This window comes from Lutzomyia longipalpis, chromosome 3 (genome assembly GCF_024334085.1).
Source record: "Lutzomyia longipalpis isolate SR_M1_2022 chromosome 3, ASM2433408v1".
NCBI classification, from domain to species: Eukaryota; Metazoa; Arthropoda; class Insecta; order Diptera; family Psychodidae; genus Lutzomyia; species Lutzomyia longipalpis.
The window spans coordinates 2,385,624-2,411,042 of record NC_074709.1 but is presented as its reverse complement, the minus strand read 5'-3'; the positions used below and the strand labels follow the sequence as shown (position 1 = coordinate 2,411,042).

At 36.5% G+C, this 25,419-nt stretch overlaps 4 protein-coding genes across 11 annotated transcripts in view; all 4 read right to left on the bottom strand.

Moving 5' to 3' along the window:
* Window positions 1-25,419, bottom strand: part of LOC129794093 (GPI mannosyltransferase 3) — a 1,193,052-nt gene that overhangs the window by 951,223 nt on the left and 216,410 nt on the right. The window lies entirely within an intron of this gene.
* LOC129794120 (cytoplasmic tRNA 2-thiolation protein 1) overlaps window positions 1-25,419 on the bottom strand; it is a 1,132,104-nt gene that overhangs the window by 951,223 nt on the left and 155,462 nt on the right. The gene's annotated exons all lie outside the window — the stretch shown is intronic.
* Window positions 1-25,419, bottom strand: part of LOC129794129 (plasma membrane ascorbate-dependent reductase CYBRD1) — a 1,128,201-nt gene that overhangs the window by 951,223 nt on the left and 151,559 nt on the right. The window lies entirely within an intron of this gene.
* On the bottom strand, window positions 1,665-24,416 carry LOC129794053 (uncharacterized protein K02A2.6-like). Of its 5 annotated transcripts, XM_055834637.1 has the most exons (4): window positions 19,971-24,416; window positions 19,437-19,564; window positions 19,243-19,350; window positions 14,048-16,374 (listed from the first exon to the last, which is right to left on the bottom strand). In XM_055834637.1, the coding sequence occupies exons 1-2, from the start codon at window positions 23,922-23,924 to the stop codon at window positions 19,526-19,528; spliced, it is 3,993 nt and encodes a 1,330-aa protein (XP_055690612.1). In that variant the 5' UTR covers window positions 23,925-24,416; the 3' UTR covers window positions 14,048-16,374; window positions 19,243-19,350; window positions 19,437-19,525. The 5 variants fall into 5 exon arrangements, with proteins under 5 accessions (XP_055690609.1, XP_055690610.1, XP_055690612.1 ...); XM_055834634.1 differs by lacking the exon at window positions 19,971-24,416 and having other exon boundaries at window positions 1,665-16,374; window positions 19,437-19,452; XM_055834636.1 differs by lacking the exon at window positions 14,048-16,374 and having other exon boundaries at window positions 16,468-19,350.

Here is a 25,419-nt window from a genome sequence, read left to right as displayed (position 1 = left end):
CAATTTTAGTAATTCCTCACATGTATCTGTGTTGTAGTTCAGTGGGCAATTATCACTATCAGTTAGATTAGTTCCAGTCAGTGTGGCTTGGAGTTCACTTCGAAAATTAATTAGAACAGAATGTTCAACTTCACATATATTGGACACATCTATTAAAAGAGATCTTATAGATGATATAAGTAGAGGGAAATATGTAGGTTTCACAGATCTCTCGCTTAAGGGATTTTCATTGCTATTATTTGTCCCAATTTTTTCAGAAAGCGCCTGTAAATCTTTGCTGACTACTTCAAATTGTTCCAATATTTTTTGCCTCAATAATCCAGAAATTTCCTCAACAGGCGTTAAGGAGTTTTTAGACGCTTGTATAACTACTACTTGAGCAGCAAATATCACTATAATAAGTGTAACCAAATTTCTTGATACAATTTTTCTAAATTCTTCCTTGCATTTGCTTACTTTATTCATTGTATCTAGTATTTGAATAGTTTAGTTTGTAAGTAATTAAAAAAAAAAAGTTTTTTCAAATGTAAGTTTCAGAACTTAAAATTGATATAGCGAAATGAACGTTTTAGAAAGGTATAGATGCTTATAAAGCTGATAGCATAGACGTGCAACGAGATTTAAGCAACTGCTTTAAAGCAGTAAGGTAATGTGATATTCTGTATGGTTGTATGCTAGCTAGACAAAAAATAAAATATGTAGCTAGAAAATTAATTCATTCAGAACCTATGGGGTCTGATTAAAAACTTACCATACAAAAGAGGTAACCCGAGTATGCCTTTTGGAGTAGATGTTATCTTGTATCTTTAATAATCTAGTTGAATTGTTAATCGACAGTATTTAATTTACTCATCAAATAAAATACTGATTCGCACTAAGATTGCTCCTGAAAAGAAAAAAATCAAATTCATTGTGAATCAAATATTTGAAACTTGAAAGCATGGGGTTATATTCGCTAATGTATGTACGATAGATGGTTTTTCTTCACAATGTTGGGACATAGTACCTATTGGACTAGAACGCAGAAACTTTGGGGAGATATATATTTTCTAAAAAAATATTACCTTATTGTTGGCGGTGCTATGAGCCTTGTATGAAATTACAATATTCCACCAGGAAAATTGTAGGGATGATCAACTCTAGTGCAGCGTTTCCTAGTCGCGTTGTGATCACTTTATTATAACTGAACGGACTGATTTAAAGATCCATTGCGACTATTGATTTTATACTTTCTCGACATTGTTCAAATCACATCCATGTTGTGTGATTAATTATGTACAATTGGCCCCTTTTATGATATTAACTGGAAATTCCCATAATAATCTCAGTATATGGTACAACTTGAAGGTGAAATTAATAAATTATATTTTATAAAGATATCTAAAGTTCAGTGAAATACGTATTACTTAATGAGGTTTCCAGATGATCAACAATGTTTTTTTTTCAGCATACAAAAGCTCTATATACATATCGTTGTTTTGTATTTACTCTTTCTTTTATTTTTGGAAAACCCTAGAGAAAATTGTACACATCATCCCTAAATCACATGTGAGAAAATTATATTTGAATAAAATCGTTATCTGTCGGTAAAAAATAATTTCTATATGAGGTCGTTACGACGAGGAGGAAAGTTAGTGGAATCTCATAGCGCTTTAGAAAAATAATAATAATAATAAGCTCTTTATTTCATTCCTAATTCATCACATAATTTTATTACAAATTCAATTTTCTTATTTTATGTGAATAAGTGGTGAATTACATATATTTTTTTACAGACTAATTTTAAAAGTACATACTTAATATATCTTAATAATTTTTTTACAAATGAATTATTATTTTCAAAATATTGATACATATTACATGATGACATAAGTCCAATGTTCAGCTATTTATATTAATTTTTTTACTCCGAAATCGTAGCTTTTGTTGCAAATATTCTCCAAATGCAAATAAATATGAGAGACGGGATCTACTGATCGGTTATTGTACATAGATTGTTTCAAATGATCAGTATTAGATCCTAGATTTGCCTGATGCTGCTCTTCAACTTCTTCAGCTTGTAAGAACTGCTGCTTAATTTGCGGAAGACCTTTTCTTAAACTAACTAAGAATTGATCTGCTTGATCTTTTGAGGATTTTAATGTGATTTTCTTGATATTTTTCTGAACTATTTGATCAAATAAGTAATCTATGATGATATCTAGTTCTTCTTTTCCTAGTTTTCTACAAACTGTTTCTATGGAATTTGTATATAATTTAGTGTTTTCAAGGATAACAGATACATCTACTCCAAAAGCCTCAGCATGTTCTAGAACTCTTTCCATGAATATATTGACTAATTCGTGTGATCTTATGTTCAATTGTATACCTATTGCTGGATCAAAAGACGATGTTTCGGTTGTTTTAGGACGATATCCTGTAATTTTTCTTGCCAACAATGTGCCCCAGGTGAGAAGCCCATCAACATTGTTGCTATTTAACCATTGATCACCCAAGTCTAGTAGAGTAGGACCTGTTGACGAACTTTCGTGAGGCTTTTGGGGTTCATTGAATGATTCTAATTGTGGGTAAGGCTTATTATCTTCTTGGTATGTTGAATCTAATGGTAGCCAGAAAGCACCTAAGATGGATGCAAAGGCTGCTCCTGTTTTCTTGACCAAGTTTACAGGCCAGAAGTGCAATTTGCTACTTCCTGAAGACACAGTACCCAAATTATTTGGTTCCTTTTCAATTGATCTCTTTTTTCTGTCCTCCATCTTAGGCTTCTTCATATCTGCGGGATTACCGTCAGATCTATCAGAGATATCAGAACCTGTGCGCTTGTGTTCTAGACTTAGGAATTGCGCTTGGGAATTTATTTCTTCTAAAAGTTGACTTTCTTCCAATTTGAAACTAGAAATTTTATTCATATTAACCCCAATTGGACCCATTCTTGCTGAAGTATGATGAATTGTTTGGGGTTTGTGTACTTCAAATTTAATTGTACCCCCTTGACAGTTTTTGCAGAAAACTGCTGCAATAGGTGTGAACGTGTAGAGGTCAGTAACTGATTTTAAATTAGTTGCATATTTCTTGACTTGCTCATTTGCATCCTTCAAGTCATTTGTACCCTGTCCGTGGGAGTACTTGAGTTCCATCACCGTAATACTCTCTTCGCGTATTTGTCCTCCAGGTACCTCTTCTAAGACTGAGATTATGAGATCACTCCTACCCTCTTTGGAGAGATTTGCTTCCGGGAATACCCTAAGGATCATTCCTTTCCTTTCACGTTCAACCTTCTTGGCAAGGCCATAAAATAGGCCCTGTAGTACAGCTTGAAAATCACTTTCACTATTAATAGTGTCTTTGATGGCAATTAAATTTGCCGATAGGTCATCCATCATGACTTTTGGGGAAGAAAAGAATTTGTCCGTATCTAGAGAATTTAGTTTTCTAAATTCGGTTCTCTGTAAATTGGCATCACCATCTTTTACGGATATAGCTTGGAAGTAGAAATCATTTGTATTGCTATTGTGGAAAGTTGCTCGTTTTTGGGCACTAGGTGACCAACCGTGTTTAGACTTTGAATTTATTGCTACGTCTATTCTAATGAAATTAGTAATTTGTCCATCAGTTAGTACAGGCAACTTAACTTTACCATCAATATTAACATTTTTGAATTTATACGTTTTATCATTCACCTTTTCACTACTCTCAATGAGATTTATCATAACCCATTTATTTCCTTCTTTGAAAACAAATGTACTTAAATCATTATCACTTTGAACGTAAACATCTCTCCCCTTCTCCGATGTTATTTCACCTAAAATCATACGGCTAAGGTACTGATCGTTGTGTTTGTCTTTAGTTTTAATTGCAAGGGGTGAAATTGAGTAATAAATATGCTTAAATTCTTCAGCAATGTTATTTTCAACGTCTCGATAGTTGATATTTCCGTTAATATCGTCTTTTAATTTTCGAATAAATCCTTCTGATTGTGGTATATCTTCTTGTTTTATCGTAATTGCCTTCTTAATTGCACTATTAATATTTTCTGCAGTGGGATTTGCAGGTAAGCCAAGTTTGGAATTAATTCCAAGAACAATTGCTTTCTGTGCTACAGTTCTCATGCTAAGATTGTACAGGTACCCAGTTCCAGTTGTTTGATCAGTTGCATGATCAGCAGAAGTTGTATCAGCTTTGAGTTCTACCACAATTGGAATTGTGCGCCAATTTTTAGTCCCTTCTGGGCCATCACGTGAAAGAAGAATTAAATCTGAATAGCCCCTTCCGGCGATTCGTTCTACGTATATATCCAAGTTATAGCGGTATTTAAAGTTAAGGGATAGGGCACCGTAGAAAAATCCATGAAAGCCCGATTCTGAATCTAAATCAAAACCAAATGTTTTGGCATTATCATTGTAGATTTTTAGTAGTTCTTCAGAGAATTCTTTGATTCCGGCTTCAACGTCAGCAATTTTATTGCTAGAAATTTTATTTAGCAACTCACCTACGTCTTCTAAATCTATCCTATCAATTGCGGGTTCTATAAGTTTAAAGTCACGTTTTGAGAGGGTATTTGTCATTTTGTCCCTTAGAGCACGTAAATCTGCATCAGATAATCTCGATTCTGCATCATTTGCATTTTTTGCCATTTCATCTAAACCTAAACTTATTAAGTAGCTCTTAAGTTGATTTGTGCCCTTCCTGCTCGTTCCAGAGCGTTTGTTACTTAACTCCTGCGTAAAATCTTCAAATTCATCCAACACTCTGGTTCTGTATACCATTCTATTTGCAGAATCTCTCTCTGAGACAGATAACTGACGATCTCTGCTGATGTAATAGATGTTTTCCTTAATATGAACCTTATTGACGTCGGATTTCCTAAATTCCGGATTAGCTAGAATTGCATTCAATTCAGCCTCACTGTACCTACTCTTAAGATCAAGTTGCTTCTTGATATTTTCATATGCTCCACTTGGTATTTGTTCAATCTTTTCTTTTCCATCTACAATAGTTTTGTATGATTTGGGTTCAAAAACGAATGTTTTAAGGATTATATTGTTTCCATCCTTGAAGTAAATTTTCAAGATTTGAGCATTAGGTCGGATATTGCCGTATTCTCCACCGGAGTTGTGCATTGCAACATCAACATCTTCGAGTTTAGCATAAACAGTCTTCTTCTTGACATTGGAAGGTAGTGTTAGAATTGATCCTAGGATAAGATTAGGATAAAACACTGATTTAGTTGGCGCAAGAACATTTGGAGTTTTGCTCAGGATTAAGCTAAGATGCTGGGCAAAACCTACAGGCTGACCTGGATCAAAGTAATAGGTCTGACCGTGCAGTATATCCGTTGTATCCATTAAGATTCCAAAATTGTAGTGATTTTTGGTACTACCTCCTTCAATTAAGGGCTCATGAAATAGTTCTATAACATTACTACTTTCGCCATATTTGGAAACAGAATCACTATGTACCTTAATTGATGCATCCAACATCTCACTCATTGCAGATATTTCATGCTCACCTCCCCATGTATTTGGTCTTTTCATATTATCCATGTACGCATTGAATTCTCCTGCGATGTACGGTTCATAGTCACCTCTATGATTCATCATGTAATCAACCACCTTATTGCGTAAATTATTGGTAATAAGATCCTGCAGAATAGGGTTTGTATTCATTTCTCCAAAAGGATTATAGGCTTGAATCCATTTATAAACTGCATCGATATTTTCATTTGTATCGAATAATTTTATAAATCTCTGCTTAAATACTTCACGATTATCCTTAACAGGTGTTAAGTAACCCAAGGCTGTAGCCCAGAATAAGCAATTACCGTCTCCAGGAACATTTACGGATTTAGGGAGACTGCTTTCAATGTTAATGTATCCACTCCTCTGTGGTAGTCCATAATCCGTACTATCGAAAAATTGCTGAATTAACTCTCGTTTAGTATGTTGAGCCAATTCGTTATTATTCAAATCTAACGACATAGGTGAGCAAGAACCTCCTGAGCCTTGTGTCGAACGCTTTAAACGTTTTCCACCTTTGCAATTGAGGAACGCCATGTCTTCTTCCTCAGGGAACACCTCTTGTTTCCTTCTCAGTATTTCTTCATTCTCAGCCTTCCAATTTGTCATTTCGCCATTGTCTTGGACTCTCCGTATGGCTTCAGCCAATATAAGTCGTTGTAATTCTCTTGGAGGACGGTCTTGTCCACTTTTCCATTTTTTCACACCTCCTTTGAAGAAGTTTTCAGCTTGTTTCCTTATAGAAGACGATTGATCACCTAACTTAGCTAACCAGAGGGCACTTATAGTAAATGCCTGTTCCACCAAATGCTGATACTTTCCACCTATACGAGATACCTGGATAAAATCCAGCATATTGTTCACATTTCTAGACCAAGAATTTCCTTTAGTTTTGGTAGTAGGTACCAATGCATTTGAAGGTTGTTTAATTTTAGAATCACGAATATATTTTAATGTCTTGGTTATATCTTTACCAAAGAATACCCCATTTAGCACTCCTTCATAGGTGGAAAAGTCACCTAAGTTCCAGTTAGTAATATCAAAATCCCCATTGGCTGCACTACCCATGTAGAATGCCATAACAACACTAGTTGTTGCTTTATAGAGAGGATGCTTCGGATCCTTAAGAATTGATGTCAATTTTAAATCATTTTGTCCTGAAAAGAGGAATCTTTTGGGATTCTTTAGTAATGTTGCAGCACCACGTCCCATTTCCATAATATTCTGTGGCCATCCCATTCCCGTATCAAAGCCATCAACTAAACCAGCCCATGTTGCTGCATTAGTCCAATCCCATTCCCAAAAAGCAAAATTACCCCCATTAACTGCCCCCGCGCGAATATATGCTACACTACCTGCAGTTGTATAACTAACAGCTAGGAAAATCCCCTTGACAGCACGTTGACTGATACCAATGGTATTTAGTGCTTTTAAATTACCAAGATACATTATTGCTTTACCACCATTTGCAAAGCTATGCGTTACTCCTATGCCACCAGCTATTCCTGCACCACTGCTGAATCCTTGAAATAGACTACTCCATGTACCTGGACGATCCCACTTCCATTTAGACGGATCCCACCCTTGGCTAGCAGCTGTTGTTAAGTAAGCACCCCCAAGTCCAAGTCCAATAGTACCGACTGTCCCAGCAATAAGACTCCCCCCAACTAAGGCTCCAATTGCCTGAACTGAAGCTACAGCTCCTAGTGGTGCTAGACCACCAGCAATTCCACCCCCTACTATACCTATCCAAGTGTTAGGATCCTTGTAGTCCCAATCTACAGGATTCCAACGATTATTAGCAGCTGCTCCGCCTAGATAAGCCCCAATAAGACCTAGCACAAGACAAGTTAATAGGAAAGCAAATTCTCCATCGGGATCAACGACAGAAATAGGTGAATTTCCAGCATAAATATATGGGCTGAAGTATTGAGCTTTCGGGTCAATTTGGTAAAAGCGACCAATGCTGGGATCATAGAGTCTAGCATGATAGTTATATAGATCTGTTTCTTCATCCCATTCTTGACCTGTATAGCGGTATACAATATGTGCTTGTGGATCATTACCAAAGGAGCGCATAAGTCCACCATATGGGAGATAATCATAAGCTGCAACAACTTTACCATCTTTAATAACTAATCGTACTGAACCCGAATGATCAGTTGTTACACTGTAAAAATTATTATTCCGAATAAATCCCAAAAGGCCTCTTGGGCCATAGAGGTAGGCTGTAACAATTTTTTGCATTGAACCATTTAGATATTTAGTTTGTCTGTCCATAAGAACTCTTCCCTTTTCATCGCGAAGGTAGTGAGTCTCATGACTAACACTGCCATCGGGATTGAATACTCGCTTCAAGACTCTCTCACCATGGGCGTCGTAGTAAAAGCGTAAAGTCCTATCATCTGTTAGCTTAATGCGTGTAGTGCGTTGTGATACTGGATGGTAGTCAATTTGTTTAATGTTTTTATGAAGAGCTTGAACCACATTCCCATCTCCATCATGTTTCATGGGGAAAACATTGTCTGTATTCAATTCTGGAGTCCATCCCTTTAAAACTTTCTCAATCTGATTAGTAGCAGTGCGATAGGCAAGCTCAAAGCGATCGAAACCAGTGTAGAAAAGACGATGATTACCATTAGCATCAATATCATAAGTTTGTACATCAAATGCTGTTTTTCCCAATTCATAATTAAAATGTTTTGAGAGAGTTTTTACAATGCTGGGTATGAATGCAGCATAGTTATGTAAAATGCTGGTGAATTTGGGGTTTAGAGGGCGTGTAAAACTATTTCGATTCGTTGGCAGATAACCTTTTGTGAGAAGCATATCACCAATTTGATTTGCTATTTCTAGTTGCCAATTGTAAATAAGCTTAGATGAAGATTGATCGAGTTCTTGCCAATGCAAAAATGTTGCTACAAAATCATCTTTAGCTAAAGGTTTTTGCTGACTAATTGCAGATATAATTAATCGTTCAATTGGTTCATCATAGAGCGTATATTTATCATTAAGAGCTTGAAGATCATCGTATAGTTCATTATTCCGAAATATAGAATCACCGCGTTTCCCAACTGCGGTCATTTTGTCTTCACGTTGTTGATCAGTAATGATGTATCCTGCATCTGATAGTAAATCCCAAATATGTTGCGAATGTTCTTTCGTTAAACCAGAAATTTCTTTAGAGAATGAATCTGGTTGCAAGGGATTCGATAAGTTTTCAGTATCATCAGTAAAATATTTGGCTTTAACTAATTCCTGATGATAACCATAAGCATAGCGATGACCGTAGTAAATTGGCTTTTTCTTTTGAGCTACAAGTTTGGCCATTAGGCGAGCAGTTTCCCCGCCACATTTCAAAGGTAGGGTTTGTTCAGCATCACGGTTGTACAATTTAATAGGTTGACCACTGTCGGTGAGATAGCCAGTACGCTTTAGAGCTTTAATACATAATGCTGAGAAATTTCCTCCCAAAGCATTTTCTTGTACTTCAAACCATCTACCGTCAGCATTTACTGGCCAACTAGCATTGAAAGTAGCTTGCATAACCATCCCATCGCCAAATCCAACTTGACCGTAGCCTTTTTCTGTGTAGGCAATACTTTCGGTAAGGAAAGGATCTGATATCTGCTCTAGGAATCCAGGTGAATTGTAATTGTAGTTACGGGTAAAGGTGCCGCGTGTATTAGGTTGATATTGCTCACTAGCCAGTTGGCCAGTAGCATGGTAGGTAAAACTGGCATAATGCGTTGGATCACTATGCGTACCTAGCCCAACTAACTGGCCAAGTCTGTTGTAGCTATGCACTAAATTCAACGGTTGATTATCAACATTTATTGGATATATCAAATTATGCAATTTATCATTTACATATTGTTTTTCAATGTTGGCAAATGGATCAGGTTCTAGTTGGTTTAGGATAGTTTTCTTAGACAGAACTTGTTGCTGAGCATCAAAATGTAATTTTTCAACAACTACTTCACCATCATTTTGCGTGATGTACTGTTGAACACGCCCCCGCAATAGAGGGTCAAAATGATCATCAGCATAGTCAAATTTTTGGTAGTTTTCAGCATAGGGTACAAATGCACTGTCCAAATGTTGATTTAATGTTGTAAGAGACATTGATCCATTAATATGTCCGGTACTGATTAACTGATCATTTTCATCGTAGGTATAGTAAATTATTTTCTGCGTTTGATTGGCGGTATTTGTGGAAATCATAAAACGCATTTGACCTGAGGAATTATAGAGGTACTCCGTGGTTCCACTATCAGGTGTAATTTTGCGTATTAAATGACCGTATTTATCATAAATAAATCGCGTTGCTAGAGCATCTTGCCATTGCTTTTCATTGGCAGAAAGATGATCATCTCCTGCTCGCCAAGGTTTTGTTCTTCGAGCACTATCTACTTTCTCATGATAGAGTGGTGGTAGGATTTTTACTAAACGATTTTCTGAATCATACTCATAGGTACTTAGGAGGTGATTGAAGCTCTGTACGCGAACATATTTAGCCACTTCATTGTTATTTTTGTCAAAAACATTAATTCTCAAACTATCATTTGCGGTATGTTCGGCTTTTTGACGATATCCTTCATCTGATGGGAATAAATTATTAAGGAAAGCTATGTCTGAATGTTCACTTATTTTTGAGGCACATCGTCCTGTTATGGAATATTCAGGACCAGGTAATCCGAGGATTTTTTCTTGATTTAATGGATTAGGGGCATATTCAGTACGCTTGTAGGCAAATCCTTGATCAGAAGGATTTAATTGATTGACCTCTCCTTGCAGCATGCCCTTTTGCCAGACAGATTGTGAATTTTGGGGATTTGCATTGCTAACAAAATCTGGTCTGTAGGATAAGAGTGATTGGCCTGCATTGCGTTTAATGCGTGTTGTTTTGGTAGTAATACCTTCACGTCCTAATGCATCATAGAGCATCTCTTTCACCTGAACTGTTGTAACGTCTTCCAATTGAATAATCTGAGTTTTCTCACCAAATTCATTAAAATATTTTACAGTGACTTGAGGGCGATTCATTATTAAACAATCTTCAACTAAGACATTTCCTTGTGCTTCTAGCAAAAAGGATGACCATGGAGTTAAGGCACTTGACAATGATCTATCAATTGCTAATGATTGATCTACTAGTAATACAGCATCTACCCATATCCAGAGATAATTCTGCTCAAGCATAACAATTATTTCACCTGCCGATGGCAGTGCACTGATTCCATGATTATTTGGTAAAGTTAGCCTAGTAAAATTATCTGATTGTCGTGTCAACTTTATACTGCCTGTTCCTGGCCAATTTAACCATAAAGATGATCGTGCTTCTTGCAGATTGAAGTAGAATCGAATGGCAGCATTTGAACCATCAAATAAATTTGCTCTTGCCTCAATATGATGTTTTACAGGCTGTTTATGCCACAATTTACCTGAAGCAATTTGCCAAGCATTTGGATTATTTAATTTCCATCGACTATGCCAAGAATTAGCATCAAAAGTCTCATAGGATCCATATTCAGGCTCAAATGTTAGAACATTTGGTTTCGAATTAATCATACTTCCTTGTGGGGCAGGTACTAGTTTACCTGTCCTGCTAGATGAAGAAAATTCCTGCAATTGACCTTCTTCATCTGTGCTAGCAATTTCTCGCTGTAAATGATTATAAATTGTTCTTGTTACTAAACCATTGGCTTGGATGATCGCTGTTGGTTTACCAATTGTTGGATGATAAACGGCTGCTTTGAAATCATGTGTAATAGGTGCGAAACGAATATGATCTAGGTCCACAGTTTCACCAGCAGCAGCTTCAACACGTAGAGTAATCTTGAAGCTAACATTGTTTTCTGGCGTGGAAGTACTATAATTAATATAGTCTCGATAGATCTGTTTTAATACTTGAAAATCCAGAGGTAATTCCAGGTAATTCCAATCGCCTAATTGATACTTTGATTGAGCTTTTAAGGTAATAATCTTTTGTCCACTAGTAGTGTGTATCACAGCTTTTAAATAAGGAACTGCTGTATTTAAGATAATCGGTGTCCTGGTGCGTATCCAACAAGCAGCCAGATAGGTAGTTTCTTGATCGTTTGGTTGAAATATTCCTTCAAAAAAAGATGGTTGATTTGTGGATTTTCTATCAAGTTGGAGGAAATGTTGGCCTGTAAAGGGAAAATTTCTTTTAATAATTTTTCCTTTAACTGTTCGCCAGGATTTTGTTTTGGAGCCTTTAATAGGAATACCAATCTGATTATTTTCATACGGTTCAAATCCAAAATAGGCTACCATTTCGTCTTCCAAGCTGTATGGTGAGAAATCACTAATTACCCATTTTCTACTTTTATCCATTAATAGCATTGGATTAAGTTTGGAAGTAGATGGTTTTTTAGGGTCTTCTTCTTTGGATTCTTCTTCGGGAGGTCCTAAGACTTCTCCACCATCGGCATTAAACCAATGTTCGGTTGTAGTAACATTTCCACGATGATATGATCTTGTTGCTTCGTGCCAACCGTAAATGTTTTTGGCACCTCCTGGAATTATGGTTACCTTTTCACTATAGGTTGATGTACGTTGGTTTGTACTGAATGAATGTTCATAGGCTGTTACACGCTTTATTTCATTTGTAGATAATATCATTTGGTTTACATATGGCTGAACTTTTGGTGAAAGAAGTGTTGAAACAGCTCTTACTCGACATTCTTGTGATTCTGCGTGTATCATTGTGGTTGATGAAGCATTTGCCACTGTTACTAAATTCTGCATATCACTTCCCGGAAGTAATTGTTCACCATCAAATGCATAGAGTTTGCCCAGAGTCTGCTCATCCTTGAAAGTTAACACTTTAACAATAGTCGGCGTTTGATGGTAAGCAATATAGGCTGGATATTCATTAATTAACTGACCAGGTGCATGAAGTTTTAGTTCCTGAATTGGTCCACCTTGTTTTTGTCCGTTAGTATTCTGTTTAAATAGCTTAACAAGTGATTTGTCATTACCACATGTATCTATGATGAAATGCTTACCCAAAGGTGTTGTTTGGTCAGAGGGTAGTGATTCCTTTTTCCATTCGGTGCCAGTAATACGGAGTATAGTATCACTACCAACATAAACTCCTTGTTGTCCAATCTGAGCCATGTATAAATTTGAATCAATAAGTAGTGATTTACTTAGAGCCTTTTTCCAACCTTCGCCTTGATTAAGTTGTTTTATTTGCTCTTGTACCCTTGAATCACTTCCATCCCTAAAATCTTCTTGAATATTTTTATTTGAAATTTTATAATAATCAATTAAATCTTGAATAATTTTTCCGGAAATACTTTTAATTTTAGCCCTAAAACGCCCATTTTCCTTGACGTAGGAAATCTTGTAAACACTCCCATCATCTTTATGCTCATAAGTCAGATCATTAATGCGTTCTCGATCTATTCTAAATGATTGTTTTTTTGCAATTTTGTATTGGGAATCAAGCAAAAACAGGTGGGAGAGAGTTGAAAGCTGCCCTCCGTTTTTCTGAAGGGTATTTAATAAGATAAAATTATTAATAATCTGTAAACTATTTTTCTTTAATGCTGTTACAATTTGCTCCTTCATTTCTAAGTCTAAATCAAATAGATCAAAAACCGCGCTTATATCACTAGCCTTTGAGTCTAAATACTGATATTTCCATCCTAATTTATCATCATAATAAAATAGAAATAATTGGTTATCATCATAACTAGCTATCAATCGATTATGTAGAGCAAGTGCAGTAACGGGCTTAGATAGGGTGAAAGTTTGCTTTTTCCACTCGGACTGTTTAGTAGGTTTTCGTCTAAAAAGCATAAGTTTCTTCTCATTGGGTTCTGCTGCAGCTATTAAGTTTTCACTGAACTGTATTAGAGCTTTTTTACCAAATCCATAAATTTTACGTTCACCTGACCATTTTTTGCCATGACGATTAAATATATGAATTGACCGTTTTTTAGTACTCTCAGTTAGCACTATGAAGGAGTTCTGATATGTTTTTATGTCGTAATCCTTAATTTCAGATTCCGCAGATGGACATGCTAAATCTGCGCTAACTGAGCAATCTATAAATGTTTCAGTCATCTCTCGATTCATAATACGCAAAATAATTTTGCCAGCTCTTTCATTAAAATCTTGATAAGATATAACAACATAATCTGATCCATAAGCCACCTTTGCTCTTTCCCGAATTGGGTAACGATTTACAATTGATAGTTCAGGCTGAGCAAGAGATTGATAGTTTAACTGCACACTTGATCCTTTTGGTAAATATGTACAGGTGTGCAGGACGTATTTATCCAAAAGAGTTTGGTAACGAAATTTCAAAATCGGTTCGGTATGTGATAGTATTTGCTGCTGTATTGAAGTAAGCAATCTTTTGTCATCATTTACTTGATAGGAAAACTTAATAGCTTGACTGTAGGACGTGGTAGTAATGCTGTATCCTTGTAAGTAGTGAGACTGATCAAGTGGTACAGGGAAGATAATGTTGCCATCTTTATCAACAGGTTTATGTTGGGAATGTTCTGTACACCTTTTTGGGGCATAATCAAAAAGAATCCTCATACCTTGACCATCATTGATAGTTTTTAGTCGTAATGCAGCATCATATGATTTCCCACCATCAATAGTAGTAGTATTTTTTTCATAATGATAAAAAAGTGTTTTTTGGTCATTTTTATCAAGACGCATATTTAAATACCACGAGCTTATTATTGGTTGAAGGGTTGATTTTTCTCTACCAATGCCATGCCAATTAGGCCAACCTAGTCTCCATTGTAGGGCATCTTGTGCTGCATTATGACTAGCTTTTCCATAGGTAGATTGTTCAGCTGTACCTTCAATAATCCAACTTTGCTTTGAAGGATTGTATTGAATGGTTATTTCGACTTCATCATCTGTGTTTTCTAGCTCTTCTAATTTAAAATTTTGCACTCCGTTTTTATTTTCGATGAGCTTCAGTTTTTGAGGGCGCCCTTGAGTAACCAAGTAGTAATGTGCGTCTTCAGGATAAATACTACCTTGGTAGTCAATTGTGATATAATCCTGAGCCAGAGGTAATGCCCATCCTATACCGAGTAAGTCAGAATTTGATGATTGGCTATTGTAGGAAAGGCCTAGTTGTAGCCTCCATCCAGTTACAGGGAATATGTCTATTAGTGGTAGATACATTTGGACTTGACCACTAGCTGGATCCACGACCTGCTTAAGGAAGCTATCATCCCATTGCTCAGCCAAGCGCAATGTAGGCTTATCTGGAAGATTTGCGCAGGGAATTTGTTCAGGGACTAAGGGCTTAGGATGGTAATTAGGGCTAGGAGACGTGTTTGTAGATACAATTGGAGAACGGTTAGTTGTAGTCCTGGGTGTAGTTCTTGGTGCTATAGTTGTTGTAGGGATAGGTGCTGGCAATACCTTAGCCCATTGAACGTTTCCTTCTGAATCTTGAATAAAAATCGTTGGATGCGATAGTGTAGGTGGAATTGGGGGTAAAGTTCCAACAATATTAGCATAACGCTGTGCTCCTGATAATTCTTCAGAATTTAGCAAAGATTTCCAATTGTTATTGGTAGTATCAAAACTTAGGGCTGTTATTCCCTGTGGCCCAGTAAAAAGTAAATCATCTAGATTGTCACCATTAAGGTCAGTTAATCTAATAGAGTTCCCATATTGGGGTAACCAACCATATGGTTCAGTGAATTCATTATTAAAATTTAAAAATTTATAATCTTTCTGCCCATTATTGTATTGATATAGAAATAACCCACTTCCGTTTAAATATAGAATATCTTGATATATATTATTGGTTAGATTAGCAAAAAATAAATGATCTTCCGCACTTTGCGCAGTTCTTGGCATTAGTGAAGTTTTTGCTACCTGCTGAAGCACGTAGTCTGAATTAAATTGATAAAATTCCAATCCCTCATTAGTACGTAATCCAATAACTTCTGAATCCTTATTCGTTAATTTGGTAACAAAGAATTCAGTTTCAGCAGCCTTCCACGTGGAGGAGGGAATGTTAATTTTTAGAGCAGATATTGGAGGTTTTTTAGGTATCATTGTTGTTGCGTAAAATTTGATTTCTTTCTTAACATCGCGTGTCATTATTCCCGCGTATTTGGCATCAGGATAGAAATGACCCAATAGTAGGTCTCCACTGAAGAATTCATTAAATTTTATATCTTCGTTCAATAATTTTAGTCCTGGTTTAGCTTGATCTAATTGGTAGATTTGCATGCCATTTGGATGACGCAGTAGTAATGTATTTTCATTCGGAATCACATTATCAGCTACTAGCCATGGGTACTGATCTAAGGGATAGTTCCCTTCTTGATCAAAAGCAACCTCATTCCAATACTGACGCCAGGTGCCAGCTGATGGTACATATTTGTAGCCTATCAATTGGCGCCCTTCACGAATACATATTACTGCATCATCACTACGTAGTCGAATAGGGGTTAAGCCTTCTATTTTCTTTTTCCTAAAATTTCCTAATGTTTGAGGTGATAAAATAAGCTGATTCATAGTAATCTGATAATTTTGTTAATCTTATGATTTGATTGGTTAACAGTAAAACTTAAATAATCTAAATAATACCTATTCTAAAAATTAGTAATAATTGCAAAATAATATGCTCTTAGCACCTTAGGGAATACCTTAGGTGCCAGATAGATTTCTAGGTTCCTTCTTTGTGTGATTAAGATGAATCAACTTCTGCAAATTAGGTAGATTATCTCACTCAGGCTCACAGAGATGCTCCAATGCAGGGTCTTGCTGACTGGTGTTTTCTTTAGTCTGCAATTCAGAGGCTGTCTTTCAAGTTCCTCTTCTCAACTGAATTCTGTAAGTAATAAGAAAAAATTTTAGTTAGACTTCATCTTAGTTATTGGTTTTAAATTTTATTTTCCTCGGATCCCTAATAAAATTCTTTTGATTTTGTGTTTAATGTAATTTTTTATTTATCTAAATTAAGTTTCTTTGTACAGATTTTATTCCAATTTGTAGTTTTCTTTAAAACTATCTTATCATTAATCAATTTTTAAATATTCTTTAAGATTTTTTTTTTATTATTTATAATATTCTTTTATCAAAATCACTATTAGGAGATCTTCTTAAATTATGAAACCAGTTCCCAAAAATATTAGTTAATGAAGAGTATTTTTATTTAATTTCTGCGTTTATAATTTTTTATGTTTTCATGCTATGTAAACATCATTGCCTAATGCGGTTTACTTTCTACGCCCATTGGTTAAGTTTTAAATAATCTCTTCTCAAGTATTAATTATTGTTCTTCAAAAGATAGGCCCTTTTCTTAATCTCAAAGTGGGTCATAATCTTTTTTTTGTTGTTCATTATTTAAATGCCAAATCAGCAACTGATCGCCCATTGACCTTCTGGCTCCATTACACCATGCAGAGTACCATGCCTCCAAGTATATACTCCTCTTCTGTAAGAATCATGAGCTTCATTCATATCACCATCAGCGTATAAATATTCATCATGAGTTGTATTTATAATTGTAAAGTATTCAGCATTATTTATAGGCTTCAACTTCCAATATCCTTGGGTAACTTTTCCACCATCCTTCCAATAAAATACCCAACGTCTAGCATCATTTTTGGTGTAATATCCACTGGCAAACATGTATTTACCCCAATGAGTATTTTTCATTGTGAATGTTTTACCATTATCTTCAGTCTCAAACTTCCAATCGCTTTCTATAACTTCAACACCCTGAATCCAGGTAAAAATTCTCCCTCTGGTTGAATCAAATTGATGGTAATCACTGGCAGCATACAAATATTCACGGTGAGCTCTGTTCTTTACAGAACAAACATCTCCATTCCAAATTAGGCGTCTCACGGAATAGGGTAGGTCGTATTTGAGTTTTGTAAAAATATTATCAAAATGTTCATTTGCTGGGGCGGCATTTGGATAATTAGGCATATCCATGAATTCTTTAATTCTGTAAGCCAACATTACTAACTCATAACTATCCAAATGATTATTATTTTTCATTCTCTTAAATAGAGATTCAAGAGCAATAATGCCATCATTGATATAGGGAAGATTGCGAATGAATTGTAATATTTTCTCGACATTACTCAAACTATTATCATATGCTCTTCGCATGAGTTCATCAAGATCTGATCTAAATTGTGTATAATATATACTTGCAAATGTGTTAATTTGTCCGTGATCATCAGTGTTACGTATTTTGTATGCCCATGAATCGAGGATACTAGAAACTTGTGTCTTCACATTAGTAGCTAAATCAGAGGGATTCATGCACTGTGAAAGGGCTTCAGAAAGAACTAGCAGTACTGGGCTATTTGAGTGGCCATTGGCTTTCATGATGTCATACAGAGCTGGATATGATATCCTATCTTGACTGCAATTAGGAAGACCCTTGAGAAAATAAATTATATTTTCAAATCGATCCAAACTATATACAGTTCTCAGAATAGAACGTATCATGACATCTTCTAAGCCTTCAAATTCATCTTTCAATTGCTTAAATTTATCAACAGCACCTTTGATGTCTCCATTAACGATTCTGTACGAACAAACTTCAAGACCGTCTTCCTTTATAATTTTTATATACAAATTTGCTTTATTCTGCAAGCTTTGCAAATCTGTCTTCAAATTATTAATTTGAAAATTATATTTTTGGGAGAGAGACGTAATTTTGTCATCAAGAAGCTTTGTAGACTTTTCTTTGTAGTCTTCTAATTTATTTTGCCACATTCTACTTTCATCAATTGCAACGCTATTTCTTGTGGCCAATTCAAATCCATTTTTCAGATGATTGTAACCGCATAGAACCAATTTTAGTAACTCCTCACATGTATCTGTGTTGTAGTTCAGAGGACAATTGTTACTACCAGCTTGATTAGTTCCACTCAATGTAGCTTGGAGTTCACTTCGAAAATTAATTAGAACAGAATGTTCAACTTCGCACATATTGGATTCATCTATTGGAAGAGATCTAATAAATCTAAATAAGTGCGGTAAAATAGTTTGATCAGATCTGACATCTAAGGTTTTTTCGTTGCTCTCATTTATTCTAATTTTTTCAGAAAGTGCCTGTAAATCATGGCTGATTACTTCAAATTGATCTAATATTTCTTGTCTCAATAGTCCGGAAATTTCCACGTGAAGATCATGTTCATTAACTTCAGAATTATTAGGAGCATTATTGGGGGGCAAATCTTGTTCTTGTTCATTTTCATTTGCAGAAGCATTCCTTCTTTCTCCTAAAACAAAATCTTGAGGCTTTACAGCGTCTAACACAGAGCTAGAACTGCTAGGAGTTGGAGGTTTTTGCTTAATTTCTTGTGAAGGTGTTATGGGAAGTCTATCAGTTAAGTTTCTTTTTGGTACAAAATCTCCTTGTGTCACGTTTTTAGACGCTTCAATGGCTAGTATTTGAGTAGCTAATAGCAATGTAATCAGTGTAACTAAATTGTTTGCTGTAAACCTTCTCCAATTATGGATGTACCCTCTCCAAATATCTGTTTTACTTTTGCTTATTCTCTTCATTGTAAAATCAGATTATTTAGTTTATAAATTAATTGAATAAGGATTAATTGTAATTATTACAAAGTCTGTTTTTTTATTTAATTTTTTTCTAGACTTTAGAACCCAAAGATATAATTTAAAAAAAAATCCTAATACAAGAAGAAGTATTAGAAAGATATATAGGTACCTATAAAGCTGATAGCATAGATGTGCAACGAGACTTAAACAACTGCCTTAAAGCACTAAGGAAAGGAGACAGCTTTAGTTGGCTTTAGTCGTAAGGAAGCAAGACCAGCTAGACAGAAAATTAAAATAAAAAGTTAGTAGGAGAAATTTATACTAAAAATTCACTTTTAAAACGATTAGAATAAGAGAACTTACCTAGCAGAGAGCTAATCGCGAGAACGCCTTCTAGAATACTTGGTATCTGCTATTCTTTCTGCTCTGGTCAAATTCGAAAGGTCCTTGATTTACATAGAGGCCGTATGTAGATCTCTATAGAGTAATAGCTAGAGTTGAAAAATATAAAACAAAGTTAAAATTAGAAATTTTATTAGGATTGTTATTTTTGTTATTAATATGATTTATAAAAATCTATCAATTTGTCTACAGTGTTGTTTATCATTTTCGCAAGTGAAGGAAAGTGTGTTATGTATACAGCTGACTCATTGATGTAATGTTAAGTCTTCTAGCTCGTATATTTCAATGACAGCTCTCCATACACACACATACATGCTACACCTCCCTTTTTCTAAGAAAAAAAAAATTAATACAAAACAAAGAGTAAGAGAAAATAAAAGGGAGAGGTGGTAATTCAAATTCAAATTTTTAGTAGCCGAGACGCTCTGGTGGCCTTGAGATTCTTCCGGATCGGGTGATTACTACAGGCCTTGTTGATTCTGACACTGGATTCACCTGTGTATGACTGGTAGCAGCAGATGTAGATTGTTCTGTTGGATGTTGTGGAGTAGGTGGTTGTTGATCTATATTTGAGTTCGAGTCAACCACATCCTCTGAGCTGCTTGTTGCATCCGGGGGAAGCTGAATGTCGCCTGGTGAGTTGGCAATCGGTGATGAAAGGTTCTCCGCTTTGGTCTTATGAAGGAAATGCCTATTCCTTCGGACTGTTCGACCATCATCTAACTCCACATTGTATGATCTGTCGGACACCCGATCAACGACCTTTCCTGAAGTCCAAGACTTGTCTCTTTCCTGAACGCGCACTTTTGATCCAACTGGCAGTTGATCTAACTCCTTGGCATTTCTGTCGGCGTACATCTTCTGCTTCTCACGAACTTCCTTCAAGTTTTGTGTATTTTTCTTCACCGTCTTAGGAGCCAGAGAATTCATTGTCGTTGACAGCGGATTTCTTGTCTTCCTGCTCATCAACCTTTCTACTGGAGCCCTTAGCTCTGCTCCTGGGGTATTTCGTTGCATTAGAAGCGCCATTCTCACGTCTTGCTGATCCTGAGAACACCTCTTAAGCAGATTTTTCGCAGTCTGGACATATCTCTCTGCTAAGCCATTGGACCTTGCAAAGTATGGGCTGGAAATGATGTGCTTGAAGCCCCACTCTTTTGCAAATACTTTGAACTCCCGAGAGCTGTACTGAGGCCCACCGTCACTGTGTACCTCCATGGGAATGCCGAAGTCTGAAAATTTTTCCTTCATGAACTTGATAACGGCTGCACTTGTGGTAGATTTCAGGAGTTTAAAATCGTAATAACCGCTGTAAGAGTCTACAATCAGCACATACTGCTTTCCTTTGAACTCAAATAGATCGGAGGCGACAATTTCAAATGGAACTTCTGGGATCCTCTTCATAAAGACTGTTTCCTTGTCGTTTGATTTTTGATTCTTTTCACAGACTTTGCACTTTTCAATCATGTTGATCACCTCAGAAGACATACCAGGCCAGTATACACTTTCTCTTGCGCGTCTCAAAGATGCCTGAACTCCTGAATGTCCGGCGTGAATGTTCTTCAGCGCATTAGACCGCTCCTCGCTTGGCACAACGATCCTGTCTCCTTTGAATAGCAGCCCATCAGTAAAGTCCAGTTCATCTCGAAATGAGAAAAAATGACGAATACATTTAGGTACTTCATTACTGCTATTCGGCCAACCTTTCTGAACGAACTTTATCACCTGGGTAAGTACGGAATCGCGCGAAAGGGCAACTTTGTATCTGCTTTCTGCATCTTCTGAGAGACAAGTCATAAGATTGACCTCCAGTTCATCGCTATTCTCTTCATCGTTCTTTGAGGGAATCGCACGACAATCCCTGCTGAGGGTATCTGCCAATGGGATTTCGGTGCCCTTGACGTATTTCACTTTCACGTTGTATTCCTTCACTTCATATAGGATCTTCCTCAATCTTAGGGGAGCTTGTGCCAACGGTTTAGCACAGATCGCTTCTAGTGGCTTGTGGTCAGATTCCACGGTGATCTCTTGACCCCAAATGTAGTTGTGAAATTTTCTACACGCAAAACGTATGGCTCCTGCTTCTTTGTTAATTTGAGGCCAGTCTCTCTGTGTGTCAGTCAACGCCTTGGTGGCATAAGCAATCGGCCGGCCGTCTTGCAGTAGGACCGCACCGAAGGCATACGAAGAGCTATCCACTGAAAGCGTTACTGGCTTGTTCACATCATAAAAAGCAAGTACTGGGGGCGATTTCAGTGCATCCTTGAGAGCAGCAAATGCTCTGTCATGAGTTACAGTCCAGTCCCATGCAACTTCTTTTCTCATCAATTCTCTAAGGGGTGCCGTCAAGTTTGAGAGATTTCGTACGAATTTGCCCACATAATTAATACACCCTAGGAAACGTTGAAGAGCTTTCTTATCCTTAGGGCGCTCAATAAGATCTATGGCCTGAAGTTTGCTCTCATCGGGCATCATTCCATCAGCGGTCAGACGGTGACCCAAGAACATAAGCGATGTCTTGTTGAACTCACACTTGCTCTTATTGAGTTTCATGCCATTTTTGAAAAGAATATCGATAACTGTCTTTGTCAACTCGGCCAACTTGTCCTCAGTAGAAGCATGAATCAATATATCATCCATTGATATTTCAACCCCCTTGATCCCCCCAAGCAAGCTAGTCATAATTTGTTGAAAAAGTTCAGGGGCGGATACCAATCCAAAGGGAAGACGAAGATAAGAATAACGGCCCCAGGGAGTCGCAAATGTACAAAGCTTTGATGTTCGTTCAGAAAGGCGGACCTGCCAAAAACCCTTTTTGCAATCAAGAATGGTAAAGTACTTACTGCCAGAGATCCTTGCTGCTACATCGTCAATGCCCGTAAGCGGAAAATGGTGACGCTTAACATTCTTGTTGACATCCGTAAGATCGGCACAAATTCGCAGTTTGCCATTTCTCTTCACCACTACCATTGGTGAAACTGCATCCGTTGCGTCATGGCATGGCTCAATTACCCCCAACTTAACCATTTCCTTAATCTCGGCTTTGACTTCTTTGGCAATCTTATACGGAACTACGCGCGCCGGATGAATCACAAATTCGGGATTCTCCACAGTTTTCGCGTCGTAAACAAAATCTTTTAGGCAGCCCAATCCATTGAAAATGTCTTCATTGATCTTGTTCACCCTCTTAATCAATCCTGCCTTGATTGCGGACTTCCCATCCAACACACAACCATGATCACCCTGTATGACTTGAAACCACAGTGGCACTGTTTTCTTGCGAATAACACAGTCAAGCTTCACTCGCCCAATCACATTGATTTTTCCACCATCGTACGTAATCAATCGTTTCACTCGCGAATCTTCAATGTCTTTCTTTGGGAGCTTTGACAAAATTTTCTTCGTAATCACATTACACTGAGCCCCTGTATCAATATTGACCACTATCGATGTGTGATCCACCCGCATAGTACATTTCCACAGATCATCCTGATCCTTACTTCCTTTCTTGATGGCATAAATGCGCAGCGCATCCACATTCTTTTCACCTTCGGAATCACTGTCACTGTCCAACTCCTTCTCAATTTGCTTAATTTTCCCTCGAGACTTTTGCTTTCCGGATGAATCAGCTGACTTCTTGCACATAGCCGCGAAATGTCCAATGCGATCACATTTATTGCACTTCTTTCTATACGCTGGGCAATTTCTGTACGCGTGTTTCAAACCACACTTGTCACAGGGAGATTCAGAATCGTGCTTTTTCTTCACATCCTTCTGCTTCGTGATTGCATTGACTTCCACTTTTCCTGCAGTACCAGCCATTTCCTTCGAATGCTCAGCTGCCTTCTCACATGCTTTGCAAATGGCTATTGTCTCATCCAATGATAGCCTCGTCCTCTTCAGTATTTCTTCCCTCATTTGCGTCGAGCGTATTCCGTGAATCACCCTGTCACGGATCAATCGAGACTTGCTTCCGGCTGGGAAATTGCACTTTGAAGCTTGTGTTCTCACTCTGGTTACAAAATCATCAATGCACTCCTCCTCATCTTGCACCAAATTATTGAATTTAAACGATTCATAAATCTCGTTTCCACTTGGTGCAAAATACGCAGCAAATCGTTCCTGAATAAGTTTGAGGTTAGATTGCTGTGCCTGGGAAAGCTCAAATCCGTTGAAGATCTCCCTCACTCCACTGCCAATTGTACTCATAAAGACAGCTACCTGGACCTTTGGTGGCTGATCCTCCAGCTCTATTGCCATGGCATACCACTCAAATCCATTGATAAAAGACTCCCACGCAACTTTATTGTTCGCGCCCAATTCCAATGGCGGCGGAGGCTTCACCAAAATTTTCTTTGGATTTTCTCCCCGTGCTGGCACATCTGGTCTTCTATCCACACGCTCTCTAACACCTCCAACGGCACCGCGTTGATCTTCCTCCTCAGCCATCCTTTTATCACTCAAAATATCAATAAATTTGGGAAATTTAGACCCGCTCTGACACCATGTAATGTTAAGTCTTCTAGCTCGTATATTTCAATGACAGCTCTCCATACACACACATACATGCTACAATTGAGAAAGGAAATATCAACGAGATTGCGACGTGAAACATTGCAAAATGTTATTTAATTAAGAGAAATTTATTCAGCTGAAAATAAGTTGATTTGACCTTCGTCATTGTCAAGAAAATCGTGTAGTGTGGCATATTTGCGCAGAATGATTTAATTGGAGATTATATATTTAAATTCTGATAACATAGGCAAGATTTATTATATATTTATCCACAATTACTCACTTTTCTTTTACCTATTTTAGTACATCATAATGTTCGAAAAGTGTGATTAACTTAACTTCAAAATTCTATATAAAAAAATTATATTTTCGTTTAAAAAGGAAGAAAAAACTGAAAAACCCTTAAAATTGGAAAATTTTGCTAATCCAACTTTGTATTAATGAATTTCTAGACTATGTGCCTTTCCCCAAACTATACGCTTCTATTGAATTTGTGACTTAATTAATGCACAATTTCCGATTTAGATTCATTGCAGAGGAATTTATTCTGTTTAATAAGCTTATTGTCTGGGAAAGTTTATTTAATTTACATTCTCGTTTGTTTTGACTTAAGAAACTTTGTAGAGATAGTAAAATTTCCAAAAGAACTTTTACGCTTTTTTTAGCTGAGATTCGTTCTTCTTTGTTTTAGAATTACTGAATATAGATTTTATAATTAAGAAAGAAAAAAAAATAAAGATTGGATTTTTAAAGATTTTTTTCTAACTACGAAAATTTCGGATAAAAAAATAATTTTAGTAGAAAATTTTCCTGGAGGTCCTGGATTATCTTTGGTTTTATCATGAGGACTACCTTGAAGTAAATTTTCCATGCTACAACTTTGTCATGGTCGATTTTTTCGTATCTCAATGGGAAAATGCTTTTTAGTCTATTTTCCAAATGCTTTTAACATTTTTTCCTAACCATGTATCTGGGCTTTTAATGCCTTTAAATGGGATAAAAAGGATCATTGGAAATTCATCACAAAACCCTGGAAAAATAAGAAAACTCGGAAAACTCTACAATAAAATCCAAAATTAATAGCTAGAGTTCTTTTTAGTTTCTTATTTGGAAATATTAAAATAATTAGTTGGCAAAATGTGATCCTTATCAATTCACTGATCTTATTGATTTTATGCTATTTTCCTGGGTATTTCCCAACTTTAATCACATTATGCAATATTTTCGAAAGAAAATTTGCCACAAACACATTTTCCTATTTCATTGCACTCTCTCTCGTAATTTTTTATTGAAATAAAGAACTTTTGGCACACTTTTCCCGTCAATTTGATTTTTAGGAAAAACTTCACAAAAATTTTGATAATTTTTCCGTCACTGAACTTGAAAAAAAAACATACCTTTTGTGTTTTCTTAAAACAGCGTCTTATTA

Coding starts and splice junctions, on each gene's coding strand:
- LOC129794053 (XM_055834634.1), bottom strand. CDS start 16,058: ATGAATCAGCTTATTTTATCACCTCAAACATTAGGAAATTTTAGGAAA.